General features: G+C 33.4%; 2 protein-coding genes across 4 annotated transcripts; both read left to right on the plus strand.

The window, feature by feature from the left end:
* Positions 1 to 4,980: 4,980 nt before the first annotated feature.
* LOC133671589 (pyridoxal kinase) lies at positions 4,981 to 13,620 on the plus strand. Of its 3 annotated transcripts, XM_062092380.1 has the most exons (14): positions 4,981 to 5,104; positions 5,189 to 5,291; positions 6,425 to 6,518; positions 6,654 to 6,758; positions 6,855 to 6,938; positions 7,560 to 7,633; positions 7,909 to 7,973; positions 8,946 to 9,009; positions 9,449 to 9,514; positions 11,181 to 11,237; positions 11,833 to 11,874; positions 12,850 to 12,894; positions 12,990 to 13,043; positions 13,189 to 13,620. In XM_062092380.1, the coding sequence occupies exons 1-14, from the start codon at positions 5,046 to 5,048 to the stop codon at positions 13,327 to 13,329; spliced, it is 1,053 nt and encodes a 350-aa protein (XP_061948364.1). In that variant the 5' UTR covers positions 4,981 to 5,045; the 3' UTR covers positions 13,330 to 13,620. The 3 variants fall into 3 exon arrangements, with proteins under 3 accessions (XP_061948364.1, XP_061948365.1, XP_061948363.1); XM_062092381.1 differs by lacking the exon at positions 11,833 to 11,874; XM_062092379.1 differs by lacking the exon at positions 11,833 to 11,874 and having other exon boundaries at positions 6,654 to 6,938.
* A 1,451-nt stretch (positions 13,621 to 15,071) lies between these two features.
* Positions 15,072 to 20,650, plus strand: LOC133671588 (senescence-associated protein AAF, chloroplastic). The gene is made up of 13 exons (XM_062092378.1): positions 15,072 to 15,228; positions 16,162 to 16,561; positions 17,250 to 17,402; positions 17,712 to 17,785; positions 18,181 to 18,257; positions 18,358 to 18,429; positions 18,570 to 18,638; positions 18,864 to 18,910; positions 19,023 to 19,152; positions 19,251 to 19,319; positions 19,417 to 19,520; positions 20,110 to 20,185; positions 20,263 to 20,650. The coding sequence occupies exons 2-13, from the start codon at positions 16,224 to 16,226 to the stop codon at positions 20,434 to 20,436; spliced, it is 1,383 nt and encodes a 460-aa protein (XP_061948362.1). The 5' UTR covers positions 15,072 to 15,228; positions 16,162 to 16,223; the 3' UTR covers positions 20,437 to 20,650.
* Positions 20,651 to 21,357: the final 707 nt, after the last annotated feature.

Genomic DNA, 21,357 nt, shown 5'->3' on the forward strand with positions numbered 1-21,357 from the left:
TTGTTAGACTGGGTTTTAGAATCATAATCATCATTAGTAGAAGTCTTAATTATCCTTTAACCTGCAAAATACTCTCCCTTTCAACTCTCAACCCAGCAAGTTTTGACTTCTGGATTCTAAATTGTTATTTTTCTAGAGACATTACCTGGCATTTCGTGCAAATTATATAATAATAATAATAATAATCTCTGATTAGGGCTTAGATAAGGCAGATTCAATCCATAAACAAGCAGTATCAACCTCGAAGCAAATGACTAAAAAGACTTGAAAGTAGAAGCCTAATTACAACAGCACAAGAAAGAAAAAACCCACCTTTCAAAGCTATGACCAGAGGAAGCAAAACTACTAGCCAACGACAATCTCAATGCTTAAACAAAGGATTAGAAGATAACTAGTGATGTAATACAGTTTTTTGACCTCCTATTTTTATATATTTCAATAAATTAGAAAAATATTAAAACAATATATCTTTTTAGTGATTTTAAATTAATTTTAATCATTTCGTTGTTTTCTTCATTTTTATTTAAATTTTGTGAGAGAAATCTCGAAAATCATAAATAAAATGAAAAAATAAAAAATATAGTTGGGGTTTGAAATAGAACCGATAATTAAGAATCACAAGTAAAAAAAAAATTGAGTTTGGGAGTTTTGGGGCTATAATCGAGATTTCAATTAAAAAGAAAACTTAGAAAAGGGCTTAATTAATTTAATTTGACTAAAAATAAAAGAAATTTGAAATTCAAGGATGATTTTGAAATAAATAGCCAAGTTAGAAGTTAATTAAGGGCCTAATTGAAAAAACAAATTGCAAGTGAAAGTTAATTTGGTTGAATCGGGTTGAAATTCGCATGGATAATCTTGAAAAAAAAAACAAATTGAAAAGCTCAATCATGAATTAACTCAATATTAAATGATAAAATTGATCATTTTTTTTAAAAAAAATAGACGAACTCGAGTCAACAAAGCAAACTCGCAATGCAAGTTTTACACGTCATCAGATTCAATAAATTTTTTTATTTTTAAGATTATTTTTTATTTAATTATATGATAATAAATCACATGATAATTTCTTTATATCAAATATTTATTTAAATAAAAAATTTGTGCTGAAATAGTAAAACTACATCATTAATAACAAAGGCCTCTTATCCAACTCTATTCCATAATTTTCCATCCTCTCTTATTTTTTACTTTGTCACATGTCTCTCTGATACTCCAACCCTTTCCTTCTCTCTTCACTCTCTACTGTAAGAGATTAAGAGTCATAACTAAAACTAAAAATGAAATAAAAGTTCTAAATAAAAAATAAAAAAATAAAGATGAAAAATAACAAAACTAGTCCAAACAATATATTCTAGATCTTTTTTTAAAGGCCTTTCAATAATCGACTAGTTATAATAACTGAATCTCTTGTAAGGATAAGCCTTTGAAATTTTTTGGTTAAATTTAAATGTGATCCAACTATTAGATCAAAGTTATAGGCTTTTTCATTAGGCAAATACTCTAAGCAATCCAAGCCATTTTCCTGTTTCATCAATCATATATATTCATGCAAAATTATCTATGTAATCTAGTTATAGCAGTTTCATAACTAACTGATCATAATCATTTACATCAACAACTAAATGAGACGTTTTCCACTAACAACAAAACATGGAAAGATGAGAACATGAGAGCTAGTTGAATGTGAGGCTAGAGATGAATGCATAGTTATTAAACCCGGCCTGGGGGTTGACTTGGCCAAAGGGCCGGGTCTCGAGTTTCATGGGTCAACCTGAAAAAATTAAAAAAATTAAAGTTTTAATATTTTATATAAAAAAAATTAAGAAAATCTATGTAAATATAGGCTATACATATTGTAAATAATAAAGTTTAAAATAATATTTTAAATTTTTTTATCTCACATTAAAAAGATATTATGTTAAGCTTTTAAGTTAAAGTATTTAAACCAAAAAAGTTTCTTATCCCACATTGAAAAAACACAGCTTTTTTCTTGTGAACATAGAGTATATATACTAATGTGTTTCAAATCTCACACTGAAAAACCATAACTTTTTTCTTGGGAACATAGAGTATATATACTAATGGGTTTTAAATCTCACATTAAAAAGATATTATGTTATCCTTTTAAGTTGAAATATTTAAACCAAAAAGTTTTTTTATCCTACATTGAAAAAACATAATTTTTTTCTTGGAAAAATAGAGTATATATATCAATGGATTTCAAATCCCACATTTGAAAAAAAAAACACAGGGTCTTGGTCAGGTCTCGCCCGGATCACGAGTTGACCCGCCGGGTTGACCGGGTTTGATCAGGTTGTTGCACTGACCGGTCTTTTGAAAAACTCAGACTAGTCCAGCCCCCGGGTTCCGGGTTGACCTGTCAGGCTGGTCGGGATTTAATAACTAAGGATGAATATATAAAAAGTTATAAAAAAAACAACTACAGCAGTAATAAATAATAAAGAAACTACTTTATAGACCTCTATTCAAATATCATTAACTCTAATTTATCAAAGTTGAGGCAAACACGTAGAACTCATAATATTACAAAAATATAATAAAAATGGAGGATAAGGCTTCTATAAGTCTTAGGCACCGTTTGGGAACGCGGCTGTGGCGGCGTTTCCAAAAAATTTGAAAATTTTTTTTTTGCTAAAATTTAATATGGTTTATACGTTTTGGATCGTTTTGATGTGCTGATGTCAAAAATGATTTTTAAAAAATAAAAAAACATCGTTGTATTTTGGCACGAAAAATTATTTGAAAAGCATCCGCAACCACACTGCCAAACACGCTCTTAGTTTTAATCCAAAGTAGAATTTCTCTGCAATGCCATTAATTTTTATCATAAAAACATTAACATATGAATAAAGAAGAACAACTAGTATCTTCAATCAAAAAGAGAGAAGAACAAGAGATTGGTTATAAAAAGGTTGTTTATCTTCTTCTTTTTATCAAAATATATACAAAAATTAGAGGTCAAAATTAGTTATGACAAGTTTCATGCTTTTTTATATTTATTAATTTTGATTCTGTGTCTAACACACACACACACACACACACACACACACATATATATATATATATATATATATATTTTTTTTTTTTTTGTATTTTTCAATTGGAAACAATTTGATTCTCACTTGGAAACAAATTCTGCCCTCCAAATCAGCCCCCCCGCTCTTCCGAGGCTCTACTCCCAAATCTCCAGCGAAGACCTTACCCCACCGGTGCACTGATTTCTCCAAACTGCCATCCCTGCTCTTGGCGGCTCTACACATGAGTAAACTCTATTTTAGCTCCCATAAATAAATTCCACATCTCTCTTTCTACTCCAGTCCGTTTATAGTTTAACTAATTAATTGGAGATTTTATTGAAGCCATTTTTTTTTATCTAACTCAAATATTTAAGTCAAGTTCAGTAAATAAAAAAATAAAGAGAAAAATGACACCCCAACAAACCCATTTTAGGTTCGAAATCTTTTTTTAAAAGAAAAAAATTAAAAAAATAAGAAACAAATATAAATTAAAATATTTAATATTATAATATGGATAATTTACTTGATTGTGTTTAATGAATTTGTTTATTTAAATCAAATTGAAATAAAAATTAACAAACATATAAGATTTATTGGATAAAATAAAAAGAAAAAACTACCATGCAAGGCTACACATATTAAAAATGTCATAATAAATAAATATTTTTCATCTCTAAAAATAAATTTAATATATATAAAATATTTAAAAAAGCTACAAATGAATAATACGAATCTCTTGAAAAATTAAATATATCCAATATAATTAAAAACTAATCACTTTTTAAAAGAGGATAAATAAGAAAAAAAAGTCACATAGAAGTAAAATATAAATTTAAAAATTATTTAAAAAAACATATAAATAAAATTTTTATTATTAAAAGTTCAAGGATCAAATTAAAATTTATTAAAAATTCTACTATTATAATCCACAATAAAATGTAAGAGGGTGAACAATAATGTGACTATAGTAAAAACACCACACCATTTAGCTTTATAGATAATTTTTCTTTATAATTTCTTAAAGTTATTCACCGTTTTATGAGGTGTTTAAGATTGTGATATATGATACTTTTCAAAATAGCATTTCGCTTGAAAATGCTTTAAAATAATTTTATTTTATTTTTAACATTAACTCATCATAACTTTCAGGTAACACAAAAAAAATCATCAATTTAATGTATTTTCAAGTCAAAAATACTTTGAAAAAACATCTAAAAGCAAAAGGTGTGTCAAACACCCCTTTAGGTGCCATTTGGAATGTAATTCCAAATGACATTTCATGAAAATTCAAATTGTTTTACTTGAAATTATTTTTTTAATGTTTTTGGATCATTTTAATGTGTTGATATCAAAAATATTTTTTTAAAATAAAAAAATTATTTTAATACATTTCTAAAAAAAATATTTTAAAAAATAACCACTACTACATTTCTAAATACCACCTTAATCTATTGTGTTTCACAACTTTCCTTGCAAACTTTCTAATGATAATATCCCATAAGAATCCTTAATAATAAATAATATGAAACAGAAATTTCCAAGAAAGTACCCACCTTTTTAGTTTTCCTAAGCAATTTAATTATAATTATCAAATCCAATTTAGGGATTAATTAAAAAAGGGTTTGAGTTATTGAGTTAGTTAACCCAAGCCAATTATTTTTATTAAATTAATGTAATTTCACCTGTTTTCTTAAATCTTCTTGGTGTTGAAATGACTAGGTAAACTAGATTTTAATTTTTTAATTTCATAATTAAAATTTACATTGAAAATATAAAATCTCAGGGTCACAATTTAACAAATAAAAACTATAAGAATCGAACTGAAACGTTTCTTGATATACGAGGACTGAAACGTAGTTTACCCTGAACAAGCATTCATGCAATATCCACAAATCCTCAGTGTCATTTGGTAAATTCAACCACAAACTCTAAGTATAAATACACCACACACAAATCTCACGCTATCTAAAGCTGTCATATATATATAATTATTCCACTCTTTCCATGCTGCTTCGCTCTTGCCGTGTAATCCCTCGAGAAACTCATCGCATTTTCATTTCCAGGTAATCCATTTCACTGTTACCGAGAATTAGATTCCAATTCCTCTTTTACTTATGTATTTGAATTCTCTTTCACGGAATCCGAAGATCGATCAGTTCGAGAAAGTTCGAAATGGCGCCTCCGATCTTGTCCTTGGCTCTTCCTTCAGAGACCGGTCGCGTTCTCAGCATTCAATCGCATACTGTTCAGGTATTCGTTTTCTATCTCTGTAGAGAATCTGAGGTTTTGATTTTCGTTTCCTGTTTGGTTCTCGAGAAAAGTGATTGCGAAAGTGAAGGGAGGCGAAGTGAGAGTTGAGACTTTCATGGTCAAAGTGTTGACTTTTGTGTTAATCTAAGCTTATACAGAGTTGAGACTTTCTATGGATAGTTGTGTTTGGTTGTGATTTGTGAAAATTTTAATTATTTGAGTGATTATGATAAGAAGTTTGAAAATTTATGTGAAATGTGGTTTTATAGGAAGTCGTAATAATAATTTGTAAATGTTGGAGGTGTTATTGGTTTTGGACTCATGTGTTGTGTGTTTTGCGAATTGTTGCATTTGCTTTTTGCTGTAAATATTGGATGGTGATAAAAAGGGACGAGTTAGGTGATCGATGAAACCAGGAAGGTGGAGTGATGATTTAATTAATGAATGATTGGTTTAGATTGGTTATAAATGGATCTAATTTTCAAATGTTCTATCTTTGTCGTGATTTTAACATTTGTGGGTTTGTCACTTTGGGTGCGTGTGGAGCGGGGTTGACTGCGGTGTGTGCTTGCCTATGATGGTGACGTGGCAGATGTGTGTGTCTTTTGTAGCATGTTGGCGTGCTGCTAAATGTGAACTGAATCTTCTTAAATTATTAAGAGAATAATATAAATGTAAATGAATTTCAGAGTGTCCTCAGTTCATCTTAATCATGTGAAGATTAAGTTTAATCATCGTAATCCATGGACAAAAAGGGATATGTAGTGCCTTATTGTCTAGTGATGTTCTTTATGAAAGAACATATTTTGCAAACAGATGAAAAAGGCAATCTTAGTGGGAGAGTTGGACATTATACTTTTAGTTCGCATGTCTGAGTACAGTCCAAACGTTACTGATATATGTTCAAGCTGAATCTATCATATAGAACCTAATTTATCATTCCATTGAGGTTACAATGTAGTGGTTCCTATGGCTTATGTAGGTCAGGGATATCATGTTGTTCATCCAGGTAGTTATACATGCCATGGTGTCTGTAGTTTTCAAATGCATTCTTAATGTGCACTGTTGGCATGATTTTAGATTTGGTAGATTCTATTCCCATATTAACATTTGTATTGTCTATTTCCATTTAGGGATATGTTGGAAATAAATCAGCTGTCTTTCCTCTCCAACTATTGGGCTATGATGTGGATCCAGTCAATTCAGTACAGTTCTCAAATCACACAGGCAAGCTGCTTATACTACTTCACTCAATCAGTCTCAGATATACGGTGCGATGCTTGTCAATCTGTATAATTCAGGCATGGTCCCCTAGCCAAATTACAGGTCAGTTAATGTTTAATGGATCTGAAAATTGAACAGGATATCCAACCTTTAAAGGACAAGTTTTAAATGGACAGCAACTATGGGAGCTAATGGAAGGCCTCAAAGCAAATGACTTGCTGTATTATACTCATTTATTAACAGGCATGCCAAATAAATTGCTGTGTTATTTTATTTATTTAATTAATGAGAAAATTCTTCTTCTGTTTATTTGGATAAGTTCTTGCTGTTATTTTGCAGGCTATATTGGTTCTGTTTCATTCTTGAACACCGTATTGGAAGTTGTCAAGAAGCTTCGTTCTATAAATCCAAAACTTACATATGGTGAGTAGATTATTCCAGCATATTTGCTCTTTGCTTCCTCCGACCTCCAGAATAAACCCATGGATTTTCAACTACCTGAATTGACTTTGACTACAGTGTGTGCTTCTTACTATGTTCATTAGACAACTTACCTGTTTGTTTTAAAGAATCATCATCTTTATACCACATGTGCATGTGAGCTCAAAGGTTATGTGATATACATATCCTTGACTAGTAAAGCTGAGTGAAGATACCTTTGAATTGGCCAGAAATACTGTTGTATTTGTTTACAACTTTGTCTATATATTGATCCTTGTCTGCAAGTGATCATGGTGAAACTAAAGCCAGTCATAATATCAACAGAAGAGTTGTAATGGCTATAATTTCTTTTCTGTAAGTTTAAAAGAAACTGGTCCAATGAACTTTGTGGACTTCAAGCTGGTATTTGTAGTGCTAGTAAGGCCTCTAATAAAGTCCTGTCTTGTCTATACAGATAGATTCCCTACTCTGTGTTTTTCACGTTAGCTCTGCTGTAAAAATAGAAAGGAGGTCATTGTTACTCCATGCATATTTTCCATTTATTGTCTTCTTTATTCAAATGAAATATAGAATGTCTGTCCATGATGTTATTTTTCTTTTTAGTTTGTGATCCTGTTCTGGGCGATGAAGGGAAGCTTTATGTTCCGCCAGAGTTGGTAGAAGTATATCGTGAGAAGGTGAGCAGTTCAAGTGTTACACTTGTGGGCATGCGTGTGTTTTATTCTATACTAGAATCTTGGGCAAAGTTTGAAATCTCTGGGTTATGTGGAAGCAATATGCAAAACTTTACCCTCAATTGAGTTGGGTGGATCATTTTGATTAACAAGTTGAGGAGAAAATAATTCTTCATTTGATCTAGATAATGGTTTGATCTGCTTAATAAATTTTTGATGCGAAGGTAAGTGATAAAGTTGATGTAATGGTGACAAAGTGTGTGACCTTCATGTTGCAGGTTGTTCCAGTGGCTTCAATGTTGACCCCAAACCAATTTGAAGCAGAACAATTGACTGGATTCAGGTATTTGTCAATAACATACAATAGAATGGTGAAGTGAAAATTTTGATTCTATTTGTTTCTGTCAATTTCTTACCAGCATTCCTAGTTTTATGTTGAACAATCCGTGAAACTGAGACTAGGGAATATATAACAAATTAGTCCATGACTGGTATATGTTAAATGTGAAAAATTGTAATTACAATTGTCCTATCTATACTTTGGAAATTTTAGCAGTTAAACCTCACATGGGTTCTTAACTAAAACATTTCCAGAAGCTTCTAAAATTTATACACAGCCAACTTAAAAAGTCCGAAGTCCTTAAACATGATGAAATGTCAAGATTTCAATCATAAAAGGGGCTTCACCTCTTGATAAGGCACCATTGCTCAGATTCATTCATCCATTTTGCAGTCTTTAAAAACTCTAATTTGTGATGGGGGCGTTATTCTTATTAGTTCAAGCTACTTACATCTAGGCATTCTGTTCATGTATCCTTCAATTGAATATTGCTAAAACTTTTATGTTGCACCTCTTGGTTTTCTGGCTCCCATATATTAGTGCTTTTATTCTACTTTCTTGCAGGGTTTCACCTTTTGAGGGGTGAATTTCTCAAAAGATGTAGTAGTTCATATAATATTGTAACATAAGAGAATGACATGTGCAATCCCTACTCTTTATGGATGAGAAATTAAAAGTAGCATGCTTTGTATCTCTTGGAGGAACATGCTTCATAAGTAGTTAATATGTATAATGACTTCAACCATGCAAATTGACTTGATCTCTGCATATCAACTGGTTTTACCTCACGATGATAAGATTTTCAATATCTTCAATCTGCCTAGGTTTCATCTTTATTCAATATGAAACTTTTGATAATTGACAACTTTTTATCTGGGTCTTGCAACAATAGGGAATGGCTAGCATGTTGTTTCTCTTTGTTATAGCTTCTTCTTTCCTTCAATCTTTTGCCTTCTGATGAGATTCTCTATACAGGATTGTATCTGAACATGATGGCCAGGAAGCTTGTAACAAGCTTCATGCTGCTGGACCTGCAAAGGTTTTGCTAAACTACTGTATCTTGATCTTATTTTGAAACCTATTCATCTTCAATGGATTGTGAAATTGGAACTCTCCTTGGTTTCCTGTTTCGGTGAATTGTATGTCCAATTATTGGGTAGCTTAATAACACAAGATTTATGATTTGTATGCAATATTTCTCATTTTCATGGCATGATTGTCATCCTAAGTTAGATTTTTCATTGAGATTGCAATTTCTTGTCAATTGCCTCACTTCTCTACAAACATAGGATTTTTTGTAGGAAAAAAAGGGTTATCTTAGAAAAGATCTTTTGTTGCAAAAATCAACCACATGGTCTTTAACTGCCTTGTGTAAGAATTTATATAAAAAAAATTGGTTATAAAATGCATGTAATGTTGTTTGATGTTGCTATTGCTTTAACAATATGGTGTAATGCATGAATTTTGATGATTCACAGGTTGTGATAACAAGCATCAATATAGATGGTCACCTTCTTCTTATTGGCAGTCATGAAAAGGAAAAGGTGGGCACCATGATATGTGATGTAATATGTCAAGGGTTTACATTTTGATTTTGGTTCCAGTTTCATTTCTCCAGAATCCAAGGAATTGTGATAGTGTAGAAGTATCACATTTCATGCCATCACATGCTGTTATTTAGATACTACTTTTTGGATATATATGGTCATTAATCGATGAAAACAACTGCCTTTTTTTTTGTGTGTGTACTTCTCTGTGGTTCCCTACGCTTAATTGGATGAGTCAACTTTTTTTTTTTGTGGCATAAACACTTCAGTTTCTAGTATCACTAATATCTTATTTGACACACAAAAATGAAAACCAATATCAGATATAAAGGGAAGGTTGCTATATCTTCACAGTTGGTGTAAAGTCACATCTTTGATGACATAGATTCAAAGAGGCATGGCAATTTCACCCGATCTATTGGATATCTGGTGTTACTTAATCAGACTGGATTGGATTTTTTTTCCAGTTTGATCAAGGTTAAATGGAGTTGGATAAAATCCAACTTAGTTTGACTGGAGTTGGAGTCAGAGTTAGGTGTGTGTAAGTGCTTCACCCGACTGAGGCCTCGACTTGGCCCCCTCAATTTGTTTACTATTTTTTAAAAATATGTATAGATTTTTAGTAAAACATTTTAATTTTCAATGTGAAGCATGGAATGCAATTTTTTTTGTTTAGAGAGTATTTTAATGATTTTACGCTTGGATTTGAAGTTGAAATATATTTGATGGTTTTATGATCCATAGATTTTATCTTTGAAATTTTGATTAAAAAAAAGGGGATCCGGTCACTCCAGGGTGGAAAATTTCCTCTACTCAACCTTATCTGATTGGGTTAGAGTCGAAGTCTGGTGATGGGTGCGGATGTTCCAGATCGGAGTTGGGCCGAGCAAAATCCGACTCCAATCTGATCCGTTGCCATTCCTAGATCCAAATGATATTTATCTAAATCCTTCCACTTTCCACTTCCTTGCCTTCTCAATTTAATCCCATTCATGTAATTTTTATATTCAAGTTTTCTATATTTTTCAAGCGTTGCATGCATATTCAATTGTATCCAACAAGTGTAGGAGACATACACTGAGGCGACAGTTTCCTGTCATTTTTCATGCCTTTTGATTGTAACCAACACATACCATTTCATTCATAGCCGAGAAAATAACCATGTTGATCCATATGCTGAATTGTGTGTTCGGATATTTTCATGATGCTTATAGCACAAGGTGGTTGAATAAGAACTGTTTGCCAAAATGATATCCAATTATATCTATCTTATAGAGGAAAGTTCTAATTTCTTCTTAATGGTCTCTCTTAAAACTTGGCATCAGTCAATTTTTTGATAGCTATCTTGAATTTGGCACCAGTCCTCTGTGCTTTTCAGCTTTAGGTCATTTTGGTTCTTGGCTGTTTTAGAGCTTTGCTTTTATCCAGTATACTCAATATTATCATCAGCAAAACATGCATCACCAGTTGAAAATTGTGTGTGTATATTTGTGCAACGGAAATTTTCTAGTTCAATAGTGAAACTTTGGGGCTTTATGTATGCTTGTGTAATTCCCAATATTTCTTAAATGTTATTCTTCCCCTGGTATTTTGCAGCATTTAGAATCACAAATAAGGTTTCTGTTCACAGTTGTAATGCTTCTGCCGGTGGTTTTTTTTATAGGGCCAGTCTCCTGATCAATTCAAGATTGTGATACCCAAAATTCCTGCATATTTTACAGTAAGAATTCTTTAATTGTGAGCTTATTTCATATTTTGACTTGTATGAACCAAACACTAACACTTTTTCGGTAATGATTTATTATTTTAATTTAACTCAATGTGCTAGAAGCACAACCTTTTTCATGTTAGTATTTGGCATTTTTATCCTTTTTTCAGCTTCGACTTTTAAGTAAGTACTATCTAGGGTTGCTTGTGCATGGTACTAAATATTTTCTTGTGTTATTTTTGTGTAGGATCGCATCATATCATCTGTATGTTATTAGCTTACTAGTCAACACTATTAAAACATTGTCTTGTGAGATAAGAGAAAGTTAGCTTTCTCTTCTTACTATTTTGGTGATTGTTTTGTGACATTATTACATTTGGTAATTTCATGATGGAATTGTAGCATCTTAATGAAATAAAAAAGAAAGTACAGTAATCAATTTTGGAAACATGCAGTGCATGATTAAAATTGTAAAAGAAATCAACAAGCTTTGTCTAGCCCTCAGGGGCAGGATGGCCAAGTGAGTTGCTATCATTAGATTGCTGGAATTCATTTTTCATGCCGCTTTTTTCTTCTTTTGTTCTTTCCTGTTGCCTTAATTGCATAGATGAATATTGGAAGCGTGGTAAGATGTGCAACCACATTCAAGGTAAATGATAGACACTCTTAAACATTCAGTTTCTTTAGTGCAAACTAACTCCATAAAGTGCAAACTACCTATCTGTGAGTGCTGTGTGTTGGGATTAATGCTTGATTAGTCCTTGATATGTCCCAGTGCAAGTTTAATCCTCATATTTTAGCTGCTTTATGCCTAACATCCCCTGCCTTGGATACTCCAAATCAGAGCTATTTCTTCCTTTTTTTCAAATCTCAGCTGAAAGCAAATGCAAAGCTTTTAAACTCATTTTAATCAATCACTGATTAATACAATTCATGTTTTATTCCTAACCACATTGCATATACAGTCATAATTCCCTGGGATCTCTGAAGTAGACGAAGTGCAACTGAGTTGATGCTTTTGTGAATTGTCATATTTTTTGTGGGGTTTGATATTCATATGTCAAAATTTTGTATTTTTGTAATTTCATGTAGAACATTAGGAAGATGAGATGCATTCTCTTCTTCACTAAATAAAGACTTCATAACTTTTTTAAAACAGAGGTTAAAAGAGCAATAACAGAGATCAAGATTTGCTAATATAGTTCTATCCACAAAAAATAAGAAGGCTTCTTTAGTGAAGCTAACTCTTTGTGAAACTTAATCGATCAGGACAGATGTAAGCCATAACTAGTTTGGACTTTGGAATTCAAACATTGCATCTTAACCCATATCGTATCAAACTTTAAGCTGTGATTTAAATCCACCTTTTTTCCCCTTCTGGTTGGAATATTTTGAATTATCGAGAAAGAAGTCTTTGACTCTTTAGCATAAATGTGGTCATAAGAAATTGAATACCATTTTTTCTTTGCAAGAATGCCATAAGATGCTCCATAATAAAATATGATTTTTGCAAATGTTAACCCTTATGTTGTTGAGTTTCTTGCAATTCTCATTCGATTTAGCGAACTATGCTGGCATTCTTTACAAGATGCTCATCAATGTATGTATCTTCTTGTGCTTGTAGGGAACAGGGGATCTAATGACTGCACTCCTGCTTGGATGGAGTAATGTAATATCTTTGTTCTTGTCCAATTTTGAGTCTGTCATTTTCCTTTTCCATGTAGTGTTTTATTGCGTATCATTTTTTCTCTTCATGCAATTCAGAAACACCCAGATGATCTTGCAAAGGCAGCAGAGCTCGCAGTATCAAGCTTGCAGGTATGTCTCTTGCTGATATGTGATTTATTCCATGTTTGTATGTTATGTCCCTTATGCATGGAAAAAGAGTTCCCATTTGAAATACTTGCCATATCGCGGGTAAATTATGGTTGGGTAATTCTTTTGATGTTTCGACTACTTGTAGGCAGTTCTGCAGAGGACGTTGGATGATTATAAAACAGCTGGGTATGATCCCCAGTCAAGCAGTTTGGAAATTAGATTGATCCAAAGCCAGGATGACATTCGCCACCCACAAATTAAATTTAAAGCTGAAAACTACTCCTAAAATGGGTGGAATTTCTGTGTTGGAAATGTACTTTATTCTCGTAGCAAATAATTGGACACTCGTGGTTTTGTCCCACAAGTTATTCCGTTGAAGGCAGTAAAATTTTGCATATGGCAACGGTAGGAAATATTATGTTTTTTTTTTTATTATTTTAGATTTAGAAATAGGAAAAAGGAAGGAAAGGAATATTTTATATGCAAATGGATGAACGATGAAGGGTAAAGCCTTTTTCTTCTTCTTTTTTCTTCATGAATGTGCAACGTAAATAATATTCTGTCATATTGGATGCCACACTTGAATTCATATCACATCACAAGTCGGTCTATCTTTTCATATTGCTTGACAAGCCAATCTGCCTACTGAAATCGAAAAAGGTTCATTCATGTTCACGGAAGTTTTTCCCTCGGGTGGTGGATCCAGGGTGTACCAATTAGGAGCGGTTTTTACAGCACTTGAGACCCAAAACCTGGTTATTATGTCGATTATGTACAGACACGAGGTTCTGAGAGAAACCCCAATGGATCATGGCTGATAGATGAACTGGGATGTTGAAGGTGAATAACCACCACCTTGTCCTACCACATCCATTTTCTCCAATCGCAATGCAGCAACTACCAGAGCACAGGTTTTTCTATCCATGACTTGTAAACTCAAGCAAGCAATTAAAATGAAGGTGGATCAGATGAGAAAACTACAAGCAATTTGGCATCTTCTGGCCTCTGTTTATATTTATACTTTTCAGCCGCACCATAGCTGCCGACAGAACCAGAGAAGTCGCTGGAGGTCATCACAAATTGTTTGGTTGAGACCGACTTGCATCCAGATCATGGAAACGCAGAATGCTAATGAAGTCGATGGTTATGCTGACGTAGATGGTTTCATTTTTCCTGATAGTCTGTGTTTGAATATGGACAGTTCATGTAGAGCCTAGAGAAATGTCAAGTGGGCACCATAGTTTTGTGGAGTGTTCCCAGAACAGATATGTCTGAGAATTATGTAACAACAGTGGTTCATCCCATTAATTTAATTATTGATGAAGCTTCCTATTCAGTGTGGTGTTCTAGCGCTGCTGCAATGTTCATGTTGTTATTCTAACAGAACCCAAATCCAAGGAATGAATCAAGACCAGACAGCATAACCCTAACTTGCCAAGCTCAATTCAAATGCCTCTTGTTATGAAGGTAGTTGGTTTTTTCATTTGTTTGCCATTGCGAGAGAAGCATGCTGAGTTTGCAGTCATCCACTTTGAATTACCTCTCTGTATTGCCTCCTTTTTCTAAAGAAGATTCTCCGAGTGCCATTTTTTTTTTCGTTTGGTTGCCATAGGTAACATAGAAGAAATTTATTTATTTTATGTTTTTATTTATATTTTTATGACTAGACACGGTTTTGTGTTAATATTTTATTTTCGTTTCTTCTATCTCGTGAAATACAAATACTGATAAGATTTTTCTAGGGAAGGACAGAGGTGTGTGTTGATCTTATCTGAAAATGGATAGGTATTGTTGTAATGTGGCAGAATAGTAATCAGCAAGGCAATAAAACCAAGTGGTAAAATCAACAGGTATGGTACTAAATGCCAACATGGCCAAATCAATGATCCCTGTTGAGTGACAAGGCAAATCTAAACCATCGCCATTAAACTATTGCCATTGTAACCTACTACTCGCTCTTCGAAGTGGAAAGGAACCCCTGAGGTCCCCATAGCCACCATCAAAATAAATAAATTATGGTTTACTAGTGTTGGCCTTTATGGACCACAGGTTTTTCTTGTGGATGCAATTTGTGCTTCCAGGCTTTCTCTAACTCCATCTACAGTCCATTTATAACCAACTTTCACTCCAGCTTCTCCATTCTCACTTCTCACCCTCTACACATGCCATTGCCCTCTCTCTTCAGGTTAGTTCCACTCGGTTTCTCTTACTTTTCTTGCTTTCAAGACTCAAGCTTTGAGTTGCCTTTTGCTTATGTTCTTAATTTGTAAACTGATTCTAGTTATAGTTATGTTGTAATAGTGTTTCACACTTTTCAGTATCTGGGTTTCTTTTATTTCTTCTCTGGAATTTTCCATTTAAGTTTATACAATTGAAGATATCACTTGTCACCATGTTTCATGTTATGGGATTGGGAATGCAAGCTCTGAACTTAAAGCCCTAGGTAAGAAATTGTAAAGCGACATGATTCCTAAAGAAAAAAATGCATGCCTAAATGAATTAACCAAGTAGCTTTGTTGCAAAATAAGATGAATGGCATGTGTGTAACTACGATGAGAACTGAATTGTGGCTTTCTAATCTTAGTTCTGGTGCAAAAGTTTACTGTAATATCCTAAACTTTTTAATCCAAGTTTTAGGAACAATCAGTTCTTAAAGTTGAACCAAAATGAAAAGTGGTAGTTCCTCAGAAGTTATGGATTTGAGATTATGGGATTTGTGAGATGTGTTCAATTACTCATGTTTGGAGATCCAAGGTATCAATCATTTGACACTTTGAATGTTTTAAGATTTTAATAATGCATTTGGTAATCCTCTTGGTAAAATGTGGAGAAGACATTCGCCCAGATCATGCCCATTGATTTAAATTTTGTGCTGGAAATTGCATTTTTATTATCTATCAGATCATAAACACATATGATTTGTTGGATCGATGCAGACTGAATTCATTGTTTTGTATGTTCATGATTTTGACCATGTGTCTATTAAGAAATTTGAAATGACGGGGATCATAATGTTTTGATATCTCATGATTCACATCTATTTGATATGAATTTTGACAGTTATGAAGAATAATCCCTTTTTAAGATTGTTCTAATAGTGTTCTTGTTCTCACTTAAGCATTGAGCTGTTGTGAGGGAAATTCTGGCTGGTATCATTTTATTCTTGTCTTGATCTTTCCCATGGCACTTAATGCAAGCAAGGTTTCGAGCAGCCCTTTTGTGACTCAAAGGAAACTTACCTCTACATCTCATGGAATCATATGTTCCTTTTCCAAGTCATTCCAAAAAAATAAACTACACCCTACTCATCAAGGAATTGAGCTTCAACAACTGAGCAGTAAGCATCTCTTGACAGCAAAATTGGCCTTCTCTGGTGAGAGTTTGCAGGGCATACATGGAAAACCAGTTAGTCTCATCATCTCTCGCAGATCTTCCACATTATGCCAGTCAACAAGAACTCATAGAACTGAAGAAAAAGAATGTACTAGACCATACAGTGACAGTTCTGATTCATCCAGGTCTGATTACATAATTACTTGTGTTTCACCACTTGAAATCTACCAGACATGTCATAGACATCCTTACTTTTATTATTGGACTTTGTCTTTCTGCCATTATCATTTCGGTTAATGGCTTCAATTTCATTGTGGCACTAAGTAATTTAATCCTCCTTGCAATGTTGCTTACAGTGCTAATCAGTAGCTCTTACATGCATATTTCGTATGATTTAAGGTTAATAACAACCCATGCTTCTAACATGGAATGTCGGTGTTAGAAGTACAAATCTTAGCATCTAGGCTTGCGGAATCTGATTATTTATGTCAATGTTTATGTGAGGATATTGTATTGTCAGCATGGTCTGATGTACATCGCAGGTTTGATCTTACCAGTTATCAAAAAGATAAATGCTGAAGAATACATGATTTCACTGCACTTCCTTTAAAAGGAATTTTGTATTGTAGCTCGGCCATATCTTTTTTCCTGATTCATGTTCCACATGTTCTATCACTCTCAAAGAAAATTCTCTTTGTTAAGTTAGCAAACCAGGGTCACTTGTCAGTGTTTCTTTTGTTCTTTGGATCAACTTTCCAGTTTTGTGTAATTTGAGTGTAATAGATCGCCCTATTATTTTTCTATTTGAATCTATTTAGCATTTGGATTATTGCAACTTTGAGTTTACAGTACAAATAAATTGTTGGGTATCAGGGCACAAGTTGGAGAAAAGGAAGATGAGCATCAACTCATGTCTGGGAGAACTATTCACTCATGTCATGCTTTAGCTGAAGCATGTAGATTTGTATATAATGATGCCAAGTTTGTAAATGAAAGGGCTCGCAACGACATTATTTTACTTTCACGGTAACATACTGTACCATATATATGAGCGCCATTTCATGGGAAACTTTGCTTGTAGAGTTGGAATACTTCCTGGTTTTGATGATTGACAATGAATCATATTGTGGGAAACTTCTAGGCAAACTAAACAAAATGAGCTATAACTTAAGTTTTTCTGAGAGAAAATATGATGTGCTGAAATGTTTCAATTTAGTTATGTTTAAAGTATTGGATGGACAGTTTTATAGCTGTTCATTCTGATGCAAATGTTTTGATTTCATGTCCTTAATTAGTTTTATAGACCTTTGCTCATTATTTTCTTATTTTCTTCAGTGGGATATCAAGGCTGGATGCTCGTGCACGTAAAGGTGTTGCGATTCTTGGGTCTGGGTTTCTTAAACTCGATGGTAAATTCTCTGATCTTTCTGGCCAACATTTCTCAAAAACTATTAACCAATCAATTTCATACCACCACTAAAAATGCCATGCTTTGTCAATGTTGAAAACTAGATCAGATCAATTAATTTCATACCATTGAACATGTAGACAAATCCTTTATATTGCATTTATGTTTATCTTTGTTCATGGCAATAGCTTTACTTTTCATATTTTCAGATGGTTCCTTTTTATCATATTTTAAGGCAATGGCTTTTTTCTTTCTTTTCATATTTTAGGTGGGGGTTGAATAAATGTGATACGAAGCAACAATGAAATTATATACTTTCTGTGTGATGACTTTAAAGTCTCTTATTTAAGATTCCCCAGATTCTACTGTTTCATGTGTTGATCTTCTACCTTGCAGCTCGAGCAAGAGAGGACACTGAGAAAATTGACCGTGATGTGAAGGAAAAGGCTGAGCGTCTTCATCACATTGCTACTGTATGTCAATCTAGAAGTTAAATTTTGGATTTCTGAAAGACAAATGATATTTCTTTCTCTTGCGTCTAAATATTTGTTTGAATACTTTACTTTGCTGCAGATCATAAAGGACAGAGCTCAAACCAAATTGAAAACTGCTGCTGACAAGCATTGGAGTGATGGAGCCTTGGAGGTACCTGCCTCCAGTTCTACTTCAGTGACTTCATTTATTCTTTATACAATGAATGCAACACTAAAAGTATAGATGCATCTTTCCTAGTGATGCATATCTGATATGTTTCTCCTTGATGGAATCTTTGGACACTTTTCCAGGCTGATTTGCGCCTTGCTGACTTTCGCGCCAAGCAACGTGCAATGGAAGATGCTCTAATGGCGTTGGAGGTGAGCTGACTGCCAATTCTTTTTTAATACGTAGTACTGATGTTTTGCAGATAAGGTTGTGAGATAACTTGTAAGATTATCTCATCATCATAGTTTTTCATGCCCAGCACCACATTACTTGCTTTGTTTTTGTAGTTACTGTAACTATCCAAATATAACTGAGTGTAAGATTTTATTATCCTGTGCCCTTTGGAAAGAATGATGAATTTGTCTGTGTGGTCACAGTTTGTCAAAAATATCCATGACTTGATGGTGAGCAAGATGTACAAATTGTGAGTTTGTTGATGGCTTGTCTCCTTTGTATATTGATTTCCATCTTTCCCATCATTATACAAAACCACTCATCCCTGAATCGCTATTTCCTGACATGCTTTTGGCTATCAGCCCGCTGCGTAAGGAGGAAGGTTCACTAACTGCTAATGGCATACTGGAAAATATAATGCTTGAGAAAAATGGTAGGACACTGGACTTCTTCCCTGGAGAAGTATCAACAGATCGCATTACTGCTATTCAGGTCCTTTTTAATTGTCATCTTATTATTTTGATGCAACAATCCTCGTCAATTGTTTCAGTAATTGTAAATCTAATATCATTTCATCTGATAATAAACAGGAAGCTTACTGGAGTATGGCATCTGCGCTCTCTGAAGCTGATGGAATTGACTATACAGATCCTGAAGAGGTCTGAAACTGCACTGATGTTTCTTTATGATGAGGCAATAAATATGATTCTGATTTCAATGTGTTCTTATTCACCTGTTTTTTCCTGTCTGGAGCAGCTCGAGTTGTTGGTTACAACTCTTATAGATCTTGATGCAATGGATGGTAAGGGTAGTGTATCGTTATTGGCAGAATGTTCAAATTCTCCAGATGTCAACACAAGGTAAGCTTCTTGAGATGCAACAACCCAATAAATACACTTTTTTCTACTCTCCAACTACATTTTATACGAAGAAGTTTGTGTTTTTCTCTAGAAGAGGAATTTATTACCCTCCTTTATTTTATGAATTCCCGACACTTGGATTCTTTTACTAATATAGTTCTCAACGATTTCATCTTTGCCTGTAAGCTTTGAAATGTTTGATCACTGTCAGTAGTTGCAATTGCTGTGTGATCATTTTCAGTAATGTAACCCTAGTTACTTGTCTTACTGGACTAATTTATGACCTCAGCGCATAAGAATGTTCTACTTGCATCTTCCCGTGGACACTGTTACAGTGTTCTAAACATTTATCTGTGTTCCTTAATGTCATAAGCAACAGTTATAATAGGTATTAGTTATACATATATTGAGAGCCCTGGGCTACCGATCATGCTTCACAGAATTTTGAAGGGAGTGGACAATGTTGACAGAGCATCAACATTGAAAACCTCTTAAGACTTTGAGACCAATAACTTCCATAACAATTATCATTCCTGCATCTTCTTGCTTCCCTTTTCTCGTTTATAGTTCAATTAATTTTGTGGTGCAGACAAGCACTGGCCAATGCGTTGGCAGCAGCCCCATCCATGTGGACTCTTGGAAATGCAGGCATGGGAGCCTTACAGGTACTTCAATTTTCTTTAGAAAAAAAGCTAGTTCTTTTCTTAATGGCATTAATTTTCACTTACAATTCTCCTCGCAGAGACTGGCAGAAGATAAAAACCCAGCCATTGCCAATGCAGCATCCAAAACTATCCATGAGCTGAAGAAACAGTGGGAAATACAGGAAGGAGATAGTTGGAGGTTCATGATGAATCAAAAACCAGTTGAAGAAGTAGATAGCCAAGAAGACAATAACGATGCAGATACAGGCTGACAAGTACTCAGACACATATACTGTAGATATCTACATGTAGGCTTAAATAGTTGCAGGCTAACCCTTGTCACCAGAAAGTGATGGGTGCTATTGCAATGTAAAAGGCTGTCTTGTTCTCTAACTGTGCCTTGTTTTTATCATGTCTAAGCTGTGCTTAACTTTTCATATTTCATATGAATGATCTATGAGAATTCAAAGACAAAGTTCTTCTTAATCTGTAAAGGCAGTGCATGCTAACATGGAAAAATATGCATGACCTCTGCCTAATATGATACGAATAATGCTAGAGATACTTGAATTGTTACTAACATAAAGTAATGAGCAACTTAAGTTGCTCTTAAACAGGTTGTCCAATGTTACTGCAGCAAGAAATTAGTTTCCCTTTCAATCTCTTTCTATATTGAAGTTATGTCAGAGGGACACCATTGATCTCTCATGACATGAACTTGCGTATAAGCATCAAAGGCGACGAGTCTTGGTTTCTCGACTCTCCCGTGTAATAAAAAACAAAAATGAATGTCCAGGTATCAAAAAGGTCCCACGACTTTTCGTTGGTTTTTATTTTTTTCCATCCTTACACGTTATTTGACTGAACTGATTTTTCATCAAATTTTAAGATTTTTTTCAAATTAATTTTTTTAATAATTTTAAATCGTTTTAATGTTTTAATATTAACAATAAATTATTTTAATGTATTTTTTTTAAAAAAATTACTTTTAAAAAGTAACATTTATCTCAAACAGCCCCTTAATATTTACATTGATTTATGTGCTATAATTTGTTATTTTATCTTTTTATTTGTTTTTTAATAATTAAAAAATTAAAATAACAAGGATGGAATTTTTTTTAAAAAAAATTGGCATTTCATTTGTATTGTTGAAGAGGTGTGGAAAACTCTAGTTTCATCCTTAAAGTTTTAAA

The sequence above is a fragment of the Populus nigra genome, chromosome 13 (genome assembly GCF_951802175.1).
Source record: "Populus nigra chromosome 13, ddPopNigr1.1, whole genome shotgun sequence".
Lineage (NCBI taxonomy): Eukaryota > Viridiplantae > Streptophyta > Magnoliopsida > Malpighiales > Salicaceae > Populus > Populus nigra.